Here is a 15816-nt window from a genome sequence, read left to right as displayed (position 1 = left end):
TGAAACTGCGCTCTATATTAAGCTTACAGAACAAGACACAGCACCCCCGGTGAGGCCTCGTGAAGCTGAACCTGCGCCTTAGATGAGGCTTACAGAACAAGACACAGCACCCCTGGTGAGGCCTCGTGAAACTGAACCTGCGCTCTAGATGAAGCTTACAGAACAAGACACAGCACCCCCGGTGAGGCCTCGTGAACCTGAACCTGCGCTCTAGATGAGGCTTACAGAACAAGACACAGCACCCCTGGTGAGGCCTCGTGAAACTGAACCTGCGCTCTAGATGAAGCTTACAGAACAAGACACAGCACCCCTGGTGAGGCCTCGTGAACCTGAACCTGCGCCTTAGATGAGGCTCCCAGAACCAGGCACAGCACCCCAAACGAGGCCTCCAGTATTGGACATGATATTACAAAAATGTTTTCCACTACTCTGGTGAGGCATCCAGAAGTGGCCCCCCTGACACTCTGGGGGGAGGCTGTCCGTGGGTGAGGAGTCTCTCCCCACAGACCGCCCCTCCCCTCTCGTTCCCGCGCCCTAGAGAGGCGCTGTGCCTCACTGAAGAGTGCTGGCATCCGCCAGGCACTGCGGCAGGACTGTGCTGAATGAAGTGCACCCTGGGAAACAGGTGTCATCAATGGACCCTGGCAGAGGGGGCAGCGCCTTCAAGCACGTGCCTGTCCAGAGCCCCCCTGGAAGGAGTCTGTGGAGAGCCGAAGGTAACCGCTCTAGCAGTGTGAGATCTGGTGGGGGTGGGGGTGGGGGGGGGAGGGGGCTTGCCATGCCCCTGGCCGTCTCGCGCTCCCGCCTTTAGAGGTCAGCAACTGGGCCAATGAGGCAACGAGATGAGTTTCCGTCAGAGAGTGCCAAAATGACTGCTGTTAGAGAAACGACACACATGTCACTCCCTGAGATATCTCCAACTAGAGCGTAACCAATGGGAAATCAGATTACTGTTTACAGCGGGAGAATGATGTTTATCACACCCTGGGATATCCCATGCGAGAGCATGTCACGTGGAACCCCACACTCCTAACAGAGGAGGGGACATATCACACCCTGGGATATCCCATGCGAGAACATGTCACGTGGAACCCCACACTCCTAACAGAGAGAGGGGGTATATCACACCCTGGGATATCCCATGCAAGAGCATGTCACGTGGAACCCCACACTCCTAAGAGAGGAGGGGACATATCACACCCTGGGATATCCCATGCGAGAGCATGTCACGTGGAACCCCATACTCCTAACAGAGGAGGAGACATATAACTAGGGTGACCAGACGTCCCGGTTTTCCCCGGACGGTCCCCGTTTTTGGAGAAGTGTCCCGACACTTTTCTCCAATTCAATGAAATGTCCGGGTTTTTAAACAGTGTCCGGGTTAAACATACAAATGTCCCGGTTTTTCATTTGTTTCGGTTGTTTGAGCATGCGCGTGCATGCTCTCTTTGCACTGATTAAAGCGTGACGTTTAGGTGAGCGTTGTAGCAGGAATGGAAATCGGACTTTGAATGGGATGGGGGGTGGGGAGAGGTGCTCCTTTCATTCCACAGCGCGAGGTTCAGCGCTTTGAATGTGACCTCTGTCTCCAGGCCGAGAAGTCAAAGGATGCAATCTGCATACATTCACACCTGAATGCCGGTCATTTAGGGTGCTTCCAGAGATATCTTTGTTTTGTTAATGCAGCGCTCCTGCTCCAACAGCTGGGTGCTGGCTTCCTGGGGGCGCTGTGTTTTAAAGTTTATTATGCTTTTGAAGCACCTGCTGCAGCGTTTCTTTACCCCCAGCAATTACCAGGCCTCACATAAATGTCAAGATAACTCGTGTGATTAATAATCTTCCTGGAGAGAGATCAGCATTTTGTATAGTTGAGGTTTTGACTTCAGTGAAGTTAGTGTAGAGGGTTAACATGCCTGCTGCAAAGAACCTGTACCAAGTAGATTACAGAGTGCGTATGATGTAAACAGATCAGCAGATTACTGCTTTCAAAAGAGATATCCTTTTGTTACTTGCAATTTATAACTTAAAGTCCTGATATAGAATAGTGAGCTATTAACTTTCATCCTAGAACTGCATACACACTGCAAAGTATACATTATTAGAGCATTGATTAATGTTGCAAAAAGGGATAATTTGGCTAGAAATCGATTCTTATTATTAAAGAAAACTCCCAACTATGCTGTTTCTTTTTCGACTCTGCGTTTGTGCTTCTCCACACCAAGCACTCTTAAATTATACTGCCTACCAGTATGGATGACATGTGACTCCCTACACTTTTAGTCCTTTGGCTTATGTAACATTTCCTATACACTGATTACACATGCATGATTGATTGTCTCTGTGTAATGTGTGTGTGATGCGAAGTGCTCGGACACCCTACACTGGTATGAGTGGCGCTATATAACTAATTCAATGCATCTTAGAGAGTGTGGTTATGGAGACTTGGTCACTGTTAAAGGGTGCTAGTGAGAGAATCCGTGGTGGAGGTGGTCTTGGGGGGGCGCCAACAAACACTGTCGCACAGGGCGCCACCAGCACTAAAGCCGTGGTCACCAATTATAGCAAATGTTGAGGCAAAGTCTGTTTAAATGGAATTAATGGTTACAGCCAATAAAAGACCTCTGATTTGTCGTCTGTAATGCTTCATCTCGGTCTGTGGAGGGAGCTGTCATTATAGTCCTTTTTCTATGTCCATGGCAGCTGTCAAATAGTCCTACCTTTATGTCGATGGTTACTGCAAACCGTAGTCCTACTTCTATGTCTATGACCTGTCCCCGTTTTTTGTTTTGAGAATCTGGTCACCCTACATATAACACCCTGGGATATCCCATGCGAGAGCATGTCACGTGGAACCCCACACTCCTAACAGAGGAGGGGACATATCACACCCTGGGATATCCCATGCGAGAGCATGTCACGTGGAACCCCATACTCCTAACAGAGATGGGGACATATAACACCCTGGGATATCCCATGCGAGAGCATGTCACGTGGAACTCCACACTCCTAACAGAGGAGGGGACATATCACACCCTGGGATATCCCATGAGAGAGCATGTCACATGGAACCCCACACTCCTAACAGAGAGCGGGGGGCATATCAAACCCTGGGATATCCCATGCGAGAGCATGTCACGTGGAACCCCACACTCCTAAGAGAGGAGGGGACATATCACAGCCTGGGATATCCCATGCGAGAACATGTCACGTGGAACCCCACACTCCTAAGAGAGAGAGGGGGGCATATCACACCCAGGGAGACGTCAAAGCCGGCTTTGTCCCTGGGACCTCGATTACTGCTAACAGAGGAAGGTGCATATCACACCCTCGGATTGCTGTTATCAGAAGGAAGGGTAGACATGTCACTCTCTGAGACACTTATAAGAGAATGCCCATTAGAACTTCATTCAAGTGGAACTATAGGGTCCGCGCACCTGTCACACCCTGAGATCACTTGCGTGTCTCACGTCTCGACGCTTGTATACACGCACCCGCCAATGTTAGTAACTTTAACCACCAGCACTGTGCATGCCGGGACTTGCAATGTTCCGTTCTCATCAATTGAGTCCTCATAATCCCAGCATGCAGTGGGGTGAAGGCCAAACAGCGAGGACTGGACAACAAAGCTCGTGCTGGCATGGAGTCACTTGGGTACTCCTCACACTCCCGGCTCGTGTTTTTCACAATCGTGCGCTCTGAGTCGATTTTACGATGCTGGCTTGGAGCCGAACCTGTGCCCTGTCCCAGTGCCTGGAACATGCCGGGCCTGCACTGCACGTCTTCCCTGTCCGTACTTGTGCGTTATCTCACGTTTTATGCTGAGGTTGACAGCAAGGAGCAGGTACACAGGACTCCGGACCCAGAAAGACTTGTTATTTGATGAACGCGCCTGCCCTCCTGGCCTCTCTAAGTGGGACAAGGGTCAGTGCAGTGAACTGCAGCCCTGCATTCATGGGACAGAAACATCGAGGAACAGTGCATGATGGGAAGTTAAGAGGTCACAACTTACTCTTCAAGTGGGGTCAAAACGTTGACAGGTCCGAAGATGGGGGAGAGAAGAACACCGAAAGAGGGGACAATCCGAACCAAGAGAAAATGGCGGGGTGTGTAAGTGCCAGAGCTGCGGACTGGGGAACCGGGTTCGACTCCCGGCGTCGACTCAACATCCTCTTGTACAGGCAACAATTCATCTGCCTGTGCCAATATAAACATCTGCATTTGTGTAAGATAACGCTATATAAAACAGTTTTTTAAAAAGATGCGCCTAAAATTGGACATAGTCAATACTTTAGCGCTGCGTACATGAGACGCAGAGGAGTAGTGTCACATTGTGAGTTGCCCATGGACACATCGGGATACGTGACTCCACTGACCCTGATCACACCGCGATGCAAGTGATTAACTCCTTCACACAGCTACAGCTTAGCCCACAATCACACCGTAAAACAACAGCGACGCTGTGATTGGCCCAGGATCGCCAAGAGGATACAGAGTAGGCGCTATATCAAGGAAGATTGGAGTCGGGGATGCTACAAGTGTCCGACCAATGGTCATAGTGAGACTGGGGATTAGGAAGGCTGTGATCATTCACGGACCCCACTGAGACCAGGGAGTCGGAGTGAATGTCTCCGTGTCAGACCGAAGCCCGCAGCACAGCGCTATGTAGGGCGCGCAGTCTCGCTGGGGAAGGAGGGGGTGATCAGACCAAGTGGGTGTATGGTCAGCCCAGGATCACACTAGGAGACCAGGGAGGAGCTGTGATTGGAACAGGGCCACCAGGAAGGCCCAATGGTGTGGTCGCATTCTCCAGAACGACACTGGATGTTTGTCATCGGAGTGCTAATGGTAATCCGGCCAAGGTCACAGGGAAATACGGGGATGCGCTGTGGTCAACCGTGACTCACCCCGAGGCCGAGGGAGGAATTGTGACCGTCCTAGGGTATACGTTAAGTGGGTAAAATGCACCCATTCTGTTTCCGACCTCCTTTAGTGTGTACTACTAAAGCGCAAACCCGCTTCAACAGAGGGACTCGAGGAGCTACCACAGGCACAACTAATAGGCGTGACTATCAACTGAGTGAACTCGCTTGGTCACTGATTGGGTGGCTGAATGGGAGAATGAGTACTTCACTTCGATGGGTGACTGGATGTATTTATGCATGATCGAGGGAGCGCATGGCTGGATCGTTGAATGGGTGGGCGAGTATGCAGATGGTTGAATAAGTGAGTCCATAGATTAACGAATGAGTGAGTCCCTCGAGGAATGCTCACTTGAGCGAGTGAGTGACTACATGGATGGATGCAGATAGGTTACACCAACCTTACTGGCCGAGGCCTTGGAAGAAATGACAACGTCACTAAAACAGTACGAATAACTAACACGGCCAGTGGGACTCATTCAACGTGGCAGGGTACCGTCGTGTCAAACTGCACACACTCTATACAGAATTACCTCCGTATTATGCCAGTGTGCACTTTATGCAGAAGTGGCCATTCTCACGCCACCAGAGTCTACAGTATGCCAAGAATTGCTGCCAGTGTGCCCAAGCCAGCACCGTGCTCATGGTGAGCACAGACCTGTAATGTATGCCACATGATGCCAAGAATTACCACCACTGTGCCAAAAACTGCCATCATGTTGCCAAGGCCTGCCTCATTTTATGGGGGAGTCACCCTCATGCACCAGACACCCATATTATATATACCTCCACGTGCATGCCAACAATGGTGTGTAGAGCACTATAAGCACACACCAAGCGCAAACCACCACAACATATATGTCTGCAGCAAACACAGCGATACCAAAGGGGATGATGGACGGAGCGTTAGAGCAAATCAAACACTCACCCCCAGTCAACTGATCTGGGTTTAATCCATCATCATTCTTTAGCTCACTCCGCCACCCCAGTTCAGACATGGCCATATGTAAATCAGTCTGACCCTGTGCCTCATGGGAACAGTCCAGCCCGAACTGCCAAGCCATGTCTTCCCTGGACCGGAAACAAGCATCCTGGGACTTGCCTGGCTGACGAGGGTTATGAACCCAAAACCGGTCCCAGGATGCTTGTTTCCGGTCCAGGGAAGACATGGCTTGGCAGTTCGGGCTGGACTGTTCCCATGGGGCACAGTGTCAGACTGATTTGCATATGGCCATGTCTGAACTGGGGTGGTGGAGTGAGCTAAAGAATGATGATGGATTAAACCCAGATCAGTTGACTGGGGGGGTGAGTGTTTGATTTGCTCAAACGCTCCGTCCATCATCCCCCTATGGTATCGCTTTGCAGCAAACACATGCACACTCATTCCCAATGCCTTGCTGAACACACAACATGTTACTCCCTTCCAACACAGCGCCTGATTCATCAGCTTTCAAAAAATGCACAAGAATTACAGCTGAAGCCTCAACACAATACCTCAAAATGATACAACAAAACAACCATAACATAATCACAACACAACAATACAGAAATACACATCCTAACACAGCATAACTATGTAATACAACCGCATTTTTCTGATGTTGTTTTGTATTGCATGTTTTGCTGTGTTCTTGTGTGGCTCTTGTGTTGTATTATTGCTTCACTTTTGTGTTGTTTTGTAGCAGTGTTTTGTGGTAATGGGTTTTGATGGTATACTGTGTTTCTGCTATTGTAGTCTGTCATTTTGTGTTGCAATGTGTTGTCTTTTATTACAACAAAATGGTCGCACACTGCTGACCTACCTGCGTGTTACCCCAATGTGTTGTCTTTTATTGTTTTGTATGTTTGTGCTGTGTTGTTTTTTTCAACAGGTGGGGTGTTTCCTGTTATTATTGTTGTGTTACTACTGTGACCTGTGGTTCTGTCCTTATTTCATTGTATTTTGTTGGTATTTTCTGTTCTTATATTTGATGTTATTGTGGTTTTATTGGGGGATTGTGATATTGGTGTTATGTTTTAGACTGTGTGTTGTTGTTGTGGTATTGTAATATAGAGATGCTGTGATTCGTATTTTTGCCATACCTCAAGCACAATCTGCCTGTGGTGTGGGGTTCTAGTACAGTGTGGGGGCCACAGAATACCGACAGGTGTGGTAGAGCAGAGGTGGGGGTCATTTGCTGCTATGACTTGGTCATTCAGGGGTAAAGGGTGGTAGCACGGTGGTGGTGGGGGCTGATCATGTGCTGCTGTTAGATGATAGTGTCATTGTGGTGGTAGTGTAATGTGGTGGTGGGAGGTGGTAGCACAGTAGTGTGGGTGGGACTGTGGTTCTCTGAAGTAGTTAGACCACACTGCTCGGTGTGGTGGATGAACTTATGATCTCGTTAGGTGTGGTGGCGTTGGTGGGTTGATCGTGACGTGTTGTGTGTGGCGGGTGGTTCCTGGCAGTATTTTAGCTGGTATGTTATTGATTGATGTGGGTGGACATCATGTTGTGGTAGTAGTTCAGTGGTACGGGGTGGTAGTGCAGAGGGGTGGAGTAGAGTGTGTGCAGGTGGCAGTGTATGTGCTAGTTGTGATGGTGGGGAGATCGTTTCAGGGGAGAATGTGAAGGGCGGTATCGCAGGGGTGTGTGGCAGCGTGAGGGTGCTGGGTGGTAGAGTGCTAACGAGGGGTGTTTCTCTAGTAGTGGCAGCTAGCAGTGTCGTGATGGGATGGTGGTGTGCTGTTGAGAGGGGTGGAGAGAGGAGGCCACGGGCAGTAGTGTTGGGATGATCGTATGATGATGGTGGGCTGGCTGTGTGGCAGTATGGGGTGCAAGTGTGGGGCTTTGGGTTGTAGTGCTGTCTCATGCTGGAATGCCTCACTGATGATGGAAGTCCTGTGCAGTGCAGTATGAAATGGAATAAGCCTGAAAGATATTGTGATGATTCATAGTAGCCCTGAGGTGTAAAATAGGTCTGATGATGTGACCGCAGCGACTGTGTCAATTTGAAGATCAGCGCATGCGTGATTACATCGTGGACGTGCATCATTACACATGCACACCTACATAATGACGATGGCATTGTATTTTAGGTCGAGCCTGAGCAGTGCATGCGCTGCTCTGCGAGGCATGCTGTATTAGAGTAGTGATTTGAAGCTCCGCCCACTCCCTGCCCATATTTTTCATTGGTTTGTGTCATTGTCCTTTGTAAATGCTGGCTTTTGATTTGTTAGTAGGCTTCTTAGTCCCCCCCTTAGTACTACCTTGTCTTCATTTGTAACCTCCCATGAGGACTGGCCCTTTTCCTTCTGTTGTTAACACAGGATGCTTTATTTAGTCAGTAAGCACTATTTTCTTTAATGAGTTTTGGCCTACTGCAGGCATGACATGCTGTCCTGCAACATTCAGCGTGCAATGCGCTCCTTCACTTTGAAAGCCGTCAAGGACAATGTCGGCTGCTTCTTTGCAATGCAATCAGTCTCGCATTAACGAGAGTTTGAGCTATTGGCATTTAAAATGACAATGCCTTTTATTTATGTGTTAATTTTCAAAACCGATAAAAGGCATTGCCATTTACAATGCCATAACATACTCTCACAAATGCGAGACCTATTGCATTGCAAATGCTTGTTTTTTATTTACCAAACCAAGATGGATGGGTAAAACAGAAATGGAAAAAAAGTAATGTAAAAGTGCTTTTTATGAGGCAGCGTGGCCTGCAGCAATTTTCTTCCTTGGCCCCCCACACCACCCCACCCAAAAATATATATCTATATTAAAAAAAAAAAAAAAAAATAGTGTGTGTGTGTGGCGGCGGGGGGGAGGCAATGGTTAGTGGGCGGAGGAGAAAAAAGGCAGCACAGGAGGGAGAGCAACACAGGGACAAGCACCAGCGAGAAAACAAAACAAGGATGCAGCAGAAAAAAGGAGCTTGGAGTCACACAAGAGAGAGGCTGCAACATAGGAGACAGCAACGTGGAGCGTGGAGCGGGCATTTGGCGAGGGAAGAAGCACACAATGGAGACAGCTGGAAAACACATGCACTCTCATGGAGTGCTTAAGCAGTAATCTAAACGTGAGCAGTGGAAGGAGAGAAGCCAGATAGACAGAGAGGTGGTAAAGAGACTATGCTCCAGGGGAGGGGCAAACACAAGATGGACAGGCTGGGACAAAGAAACCCATCCAATAAGAAGTAAGCAAACAAGAGTGACAATAAAGCCAACCAATTGTAAGCAATAGGCAGAATGTAAACCCTTGCCAATTCTTGGTAAATCCACATAGGTCTTTTTCAGCCAGACAGCTTGCTCTGTCTGGCAGAATAGACCTGGAAAGGCATATCTGAGAGTTCACACTCTGTGGAGAGGAGCAAAGTCAAAGGTCACCTTTTTACAAACAGGAAGGAGGTGACAGAACCTCTCACCTCGTTTTAAGCTGTTGGTAAAGATCTTTTCACTATCTCCTAAGACCAAAATGCGATCTGAATGTATAGTATTGTATTGTAATTGCATTTATATAGCGCTTACTACCCCTGACGAGGCGTCTAAGCACTTTTCCGGCGAGTAGCACACTACTCCGGAACCCATGAAGGATTAGTGTTGAATTAGTATAGTGAAATATGAAAGTAATTTGAGTGGTGGATATTAGTCAGTTAGTTGGATTGGGAAGGATTTAGCATGGCAGAATATGGAGGATGGAAACCGCTTACCAAAGACCAATGTAGTGTCTCTTCCGGAACCAATGCTGTGTGACATCTCGGACAGCACATGAAATAACACCTCTTCCCACCCTGGGTATAAGCTCAGAGTGACATCTCTAATAGCACAAGAGACATCTAATGTGCAAGAAATGGCATTCACGTGCAGGCGATTTGAGGGAGTCCACCTCATAGAGAGTGAGATGACACGTGCAGGCGTTATCTCCGCCTCATAGAGAGCGAGATGACACGTGCAGGCGATATCAGGGAGTCCACCTCATAGAGAGTGAGATGACACGTGCAGGCGATATCTCCGCCTCATAGAGAGTGAGATGACACGTGCAGGCGATATCAGGGAGTGCACCTCATAGAGAGTGAGATGACCCGTGCAGGCGATATCCGGGAGTCCACCTCATAGAGAGTGAGATGACACGTGCAGGCGATATCTCCACCTCATAGAGAGTGAGATGACACGTGCAGGCGATATCTCCACCTCATAGAGAGTGAGATGACACGTGCAGGCAATATCAGGGAGTCCACCTCATAGAGAGTGATATGACACGTGTAGGCGATATCTCCACCTCATAGAGAGTGAGATGACACGTGCAGGCGATATCTCCGCCTCATAGAGAGTGAGATGACACGTGCAGGCAATATCAGGGAGTCCATCTCTTATAGAGTGAGATGACACGTGCAGGCGATATCTCCACCTCATAGAGAGTGAGATGACACGTGCGGGCGATATCAGGGGGTCCACCTCATAGAGAGTGAGATGACACGTGCAGGCGATATCAGGGGGTCCACCTCATAGAGAGTGAGATGACACGTGCAGGCGATATCTCCACCTCATAGAGAGTGAGATGACACGTGCGGGCGATATCAGGGGGTCCACCTCATAGAGAGTGAGATGACACGTGCAGGTGATATCAGGGGGTCCACCTCATAGAGAGTGAGATGACACGTGCAAGCGATATCAAGGAGTCCACTTTATGCAGAGTGAGATGACACGTGCAAGGGATGTCAGGGGGTCCACCTCATAGAGAATGAGATGACACGTGCAAGCGATATCAAGGAGTCCACTTTATGCAGAGTGAGATGACACGTGCAAGGGATGTCAGGGAGTGCACCTCATTGAGAGTGAGATGACACGGGCAGGCAATATCAGGGAGTCCACCTCATAGAGAGTGAGATGACACGTGCAGGCGATATCAAGGAGTCCTCTTTATGCAGAGTGAGATGACACTTGTAGGAGATATCATGGAGTGCACCTCCTACAGAGTAAGATGTGCAGGCGATATCAGGGAGTCCTCTCTATACAGAGTGAGATGACTTGCAGGTCAGGAGACATCAGTCAGCGTTACACCATGGAGAGCACACTTCCTACATTACATCAGTCTCAGTGTGAGCGAGTATCAACCACGTGTATGGACAGAAAGCCTGACCCCCCTCCCCACCATACATCCCTGCCCCCACGCCATAGGGAAGGGGCAGCCCCGCCCTCCCTGCTCACTCACAGGCGGTCTGCAGTTCCCCCCTACTCGTCCAATGAGAAAGCCGGGAGTATGAATGCTGGCATTTGATTGGCTGCCCGTCCTCTGCTGTGTATCATACCACAGAATAACATCTTATCTGCTTCCCCCGGGCCAGGCTCCGGCGCGCCACTTGGGGGAGCAGCACCCTAGGCAGGCAGCCCAAGACTGGCACTCCACCCATCCCTGCACAAGGCACCCACCCTGCAGGACTCTGATTGGCTATTCCGCCTCCCATCCGACTGGCTCATTACTTGTGTAGACTGGCACTACACCCTGTCAGGCACAAAACACTCCCACCTCCGATTGACACTTCACAAACTGCCACTAGTACCCCCTCTCTCACACCAATCGCCTCCCGAGACTGACCGTCCACCCAGACTTCCAAGTACCCACCGCAGACTAACACAACTCTCCTAGACCGGCATTCTGTAGATTGGCACCCCTTAAACTCCACATTGGAGCCCTCTCGCAGACACCTTCTCGGACTGGCATACACCCCGCCCTTCACAAAACACTCCGAAAAAGCTCGTATGATTCTTTACCTCACTCCCCTTACCAAGACTGGCACACACGACACTGGCACCCGTCCCCTACACAGGTATTATTTTCCTTTCTCCATGTCACAAATCGCACACCTGGCATTCCATCTCACCAGCATTCACCCAGACTGGTATGTCACTAGACTAACGCCAACCCAGACTGTCCCCAGACTGGCACACTCTCCCCAGGCTGGCAGTCACCCCAGACTTCCTGCGACCAGTCTGCCATAAATGCCACCCTCCCCACCAGGTTGACCTCCATCCTCCTGACTGTCATGCCCCTCCCTCCCCCGGATGGCACCTACTTTCTAAGTGCACATTTCCCCAGGGTGGCTCACGCTCCCATCAGAAAGGCATTACGGCGCCTGATATCCATAAACCCTCACTAGCTGGCAGCTACTTCCTCAGACAGTCACTTCCCAAGACTGGCACTCCCACCAGATGGTGCCCACCGCCTAGACGGGCACTCTCACAGGTTGTCCTGCTCCCCAGAGTGGGCACTGGGGGTTCTCTGCAAACCTTCCTATGCTGGGCCCTTATTCCGCAGGCAGGCACTCGTCCAAACTGGCATGCGCCCAGAATGCCAAGAATTCGCCCTGATCCTATTAACATCGCCAATGGCACCCACTCCCTCGGACTAATAGTCACAGCTCCTCAGACACTTTCAAAATGGAGCTCTGCCCATAACTGCCCTTTCCCCAGGGCTGCTACTGCCCTTAGCTGGCACTCCCCATGAGCGGAACACCCACTTCAGAAAGGCAGATGCCCAGCCTGGCACTCCCCTGACTAATGCTCACTTCCCACGGCTGGCACCGCCAATACGCCCATGTTGGGGTATTAACAAGACTGGCATCCCTTGCCCGACACTGGCACGGCCCTGCGGAGCAGTGTTGTTATTGCACACCCAAACCCTGAAGCCAGCCACGAGCAGCTTGACTTTGCAGAGGTGCCCTACTCAAATGTATTCATTCATCTGCTACAGAGTCGTGATTAATCATTCATTCTTTAATGCAACAATCATGCAGTATTTCATGCATACCCTCAAAGATTCATTCATTCATGCACGCAATTATCCATGCATTTGTTTATTCATGCATTCAGTCATTCGCTAGCATGTTCGTCAATCCATCCATTCATGGAGTCAATAACTGAATGGCCCACCCAAGGGTGCATTCATTCAAGCAGGTGTTTGTTTACGTGTTCTGCCGTTCATTCAATCACCCATGCATTATTTTTCCGTGCATTCAATAATTTCCATGTTCGTTCGTGAATTCAATCATTCATTCATGCACGCATTTAACAATTATTCCAAGCATGGATTTATTTATGCGTGTAATCGTCCATCCATTTATTGGTACATGATTTCATTTATGCATTCAATCATTCACTTAGTCATTCGTGAATTCAGTTATTCATGCATGCAATCACTCATTCTTCATGGGGTTTGTATGCTCGTGCGTAAAACCATACATTCAGTCATGGTTGCATGCTTTCATGTACCCATGCTTGTGTTCGTTAATGCGTTCCTGGGTGGATGAACGACTGTCTTTCTCCTGTCGGCGGTGCCACGAGGTAGGAGGCTGGCATTGATTCCTGGAATGCCCCTTCTCCCCTGCCCCAGCCACCTTCAGACCCTAGACTATCACATCTGCATAACACAGTCTATTTATAGGATAATGGGGTGTGCAACAGTGCTGCTGCACCACACCCCGCACAGCTGCCAATCGGAAGGCACAGCAGACCCGGGGTGCCTGGCGCGAGGACCTGCCGGGTGGCAACATCCGCCTGGCACGCCCTTCACCGGCAGCAGGTTCCACGGCAGCAGGTTCCACGGCATCCTTGTAACGCAGCTCAACCTGCCGGTGACGTGTTCCTTGGTAGCTCAGAGGGTTAGCGCGCCTACATCCAACCTATGCAAACAGCAGATCAAAGGTTCAACTCGCTGTAAGAAGTGGCAGGGGTTACACCTGCCCTCCGACTGTTGCTGCCCCAGCCATGCCAACGTGTGAAGCATCGGCCTATAGCTAAATATCTAGTTTTACGTCTTCGTATAGCGCCTAACACAGCGTTGCGTCGGTGACATAGCTCCCACTTTTGGAAGGTAAGAGGCCTGGGCCCAGGATCACACCTTTGACAAGAGCTGGGAATTCTGCACCGTTCTCAACCGAGTCAGACCAATGTCCAGAGTCAGGGAAAACAACATGTTTATAACTGTGTATGGGGGCAGGGTAGGGGGGGGGGGTTGTTGTGAAGGAAGACTTTATAGTGTCTTGGGTGAGACAAATAAATCCTTTCACACAAAGTGGCCATGGCAATGCACGTCTGAAGTCACTGGAACAACAGGCGGTGTAGACAGGTATGCCACCGGGAAGGGGAGGAGAGGGGGGTCCATACTGTCAAGGGACAGGTGTGTGAGAACAGGGGAGCAGGTAAACTAGGGACAGGAACGACACCACAGGAGAGCTGTGCGTGCAGGAATCGGGTGGAGGTGGCGAGAGCCAAGTGAGAGCGGTGGCCACAGGAGACAGGGGCACAGGGCACCTGCTGAGAGTTGTGGCGGTAACCCGGATGGTGCGGACAATCACGGAAGTGATGTGTGTACAGGCAAGCAAGCAGCACCGGGCGCAGTTAAACACGGACTGGTTTACACTAAGATATAAGTGACAACATGTGGAAAGACTCTGCTATCACGCACACGCCTTGCATTTACTTTGTCAATACCTGTCCGGGCTGTCGTGTCAGTAAAGTGCCTCGTTGTGCACTGAACATTGTACTGGGCGCTGCAGTCAATCACGGAAGCGCTGTAACTGTCAAACATCCATCCCTGGGCACCAGGACGGGGGCACTTACCTGCCAGGATGGCCTTGCCAGGGTGGGTCAGCTTCGCCTTCCCAGCGGGGGCGGCGGCGGCTGCCAGGCGGCGGGGGCTGGGTAGCAGTGAGGTGCCCGGGGCTGGCAGCATGATGCAGGGAATGGAAGGTGCGGTCCCGGCCGGAGTCTGCCAGGAACTGAGCAGGGAGAGAGGGACAGGCAGGAGAGGGGTGTGAGAGGGAGGGGGAGACAGAGGGGAGGGACAGAAGGTGAGCGAGGTGGGGGGGGGGGACAGTCACATCTAGAGGAGAGAGAAGGAAGAGAGGGAGAGGTGGAGGAAAGGAGAGAGGAGGGGGAGCGACCTACAGGAGGAGGGAGGAGAGGAGGGCGTGAATGGGAGGAGAGAGGAGGCACTGAGGCAGGCGACAGGAGGGGCAGAGTCTGGGAGCAGGACAGGGAGGGGAGACTGCGTGAAAGAGGGCGGGCAGAATCGGGAGGGAGTGCCTGAGTGATGGAAGAGGCAGTGCCAGAGCCGAGGGGAGGGACCCTGGGCGGGAAGACAGGGGACACGTCAGGGCTGGAGGCACGTGGGGGAGGGATGCACGAGAGAACTGTAAAACAAACTCTTTATTGTTCATTGGATGGCAAGGCAGCCGGGATTGCCACATTAAATGCCCTGGACACAGGCGCATTAAAGGCCCTGGCAGCGGTAATCCCACCTTCCATCCAAGGGAAGCCCTGTGTTGCTTGAGGCTGTCTCTTTTGGTGACGCGTTTAGATCTGTTTAATACCCTTTCTGCTATTGCTAGTGAGTCTCGGAGCTCCTATTGTATCCGAAAGGCTCCTTTGGAGTCCAAAGGAACCCCGCACCAAGAACGGTCACCTTTATACCGCAATCTTCCACACACCTGTGATTCTAAGGTGCATCGCATCATGAAGTGTTTCCACCTAAAGGCAGACACAGTCAGGGAATACCATCTGTTAATAGTCTGAAACCATGAATTCAGGAGGGGCACTGCAGTCAAATCATCCCATATTATGGTATTACCACTGGGTTTACCGCAGTGCGTTAGAATCCTTTCCCGACAGAAAGGACACATCCGCTTCAGGCCTGATGGGCCGGTGGCGTCGGGTCAACTGGGGCAGTAGAGGGCCCGGGCAGCATAATAAAATCGGCCCCTATTAGTGAGTTGGAAAGCTGAACAAGACCCTTGTTTACAAGTGGGGGGCAGTTTTGAACTTGTAACAACACGCTGCTGGGCAAGTGTGTTGTAAGGTATGGTAGACTGTATGGAGTTGAGCTTGCTGCAGGCAATGTTTGTTTAAATATATATCC

At 50.5% G+C, this 15816-nt stretch overlaps 1 protein-coding gene across 1 annotated transcript in view; it reads right to left on the bottom strand.

The window, feature by feature from the left end:
• Positions 1–14982, bottom strand: part of SLC25A1 (solute carrier family 25 member 1) — a 91325-nt gene extending 76343 nt beyond the window's left edge. The window contains exon 1 of the mRNA XM_085634159.1: positions 14520–14982. Within this exon, the coding sequence (XP_085490285.1) occupies positions 14520–14631 (112 nt within the window). The 5' untranslated portion in view covers positions 14632–14982. The remainder of the gene's footprint in view (positions 1–14519) is intronic.
• Positions 14983–15816: the final 834 nt, after the last annotated feature.

This window comes from Triturus cristatus, chromosome 11, assembly GCF_964204655.1.
Source record: "Triturus cristatus chromosome 11, aTriCri1.1, whole genome shotgun sequence".
In the NCBI taxonomy this organism is placed as follows: domain Eukaryota; kingdom Metazoa; phylum Chordata; class Amphibia; order Caudata; family Salamandridae; genus Triturus; species Triturus cristatus.
Note: the sequence above shows the minus strand (reverse complement) of the source record. Positions and strands in the feature narration are given on the sequence as shown.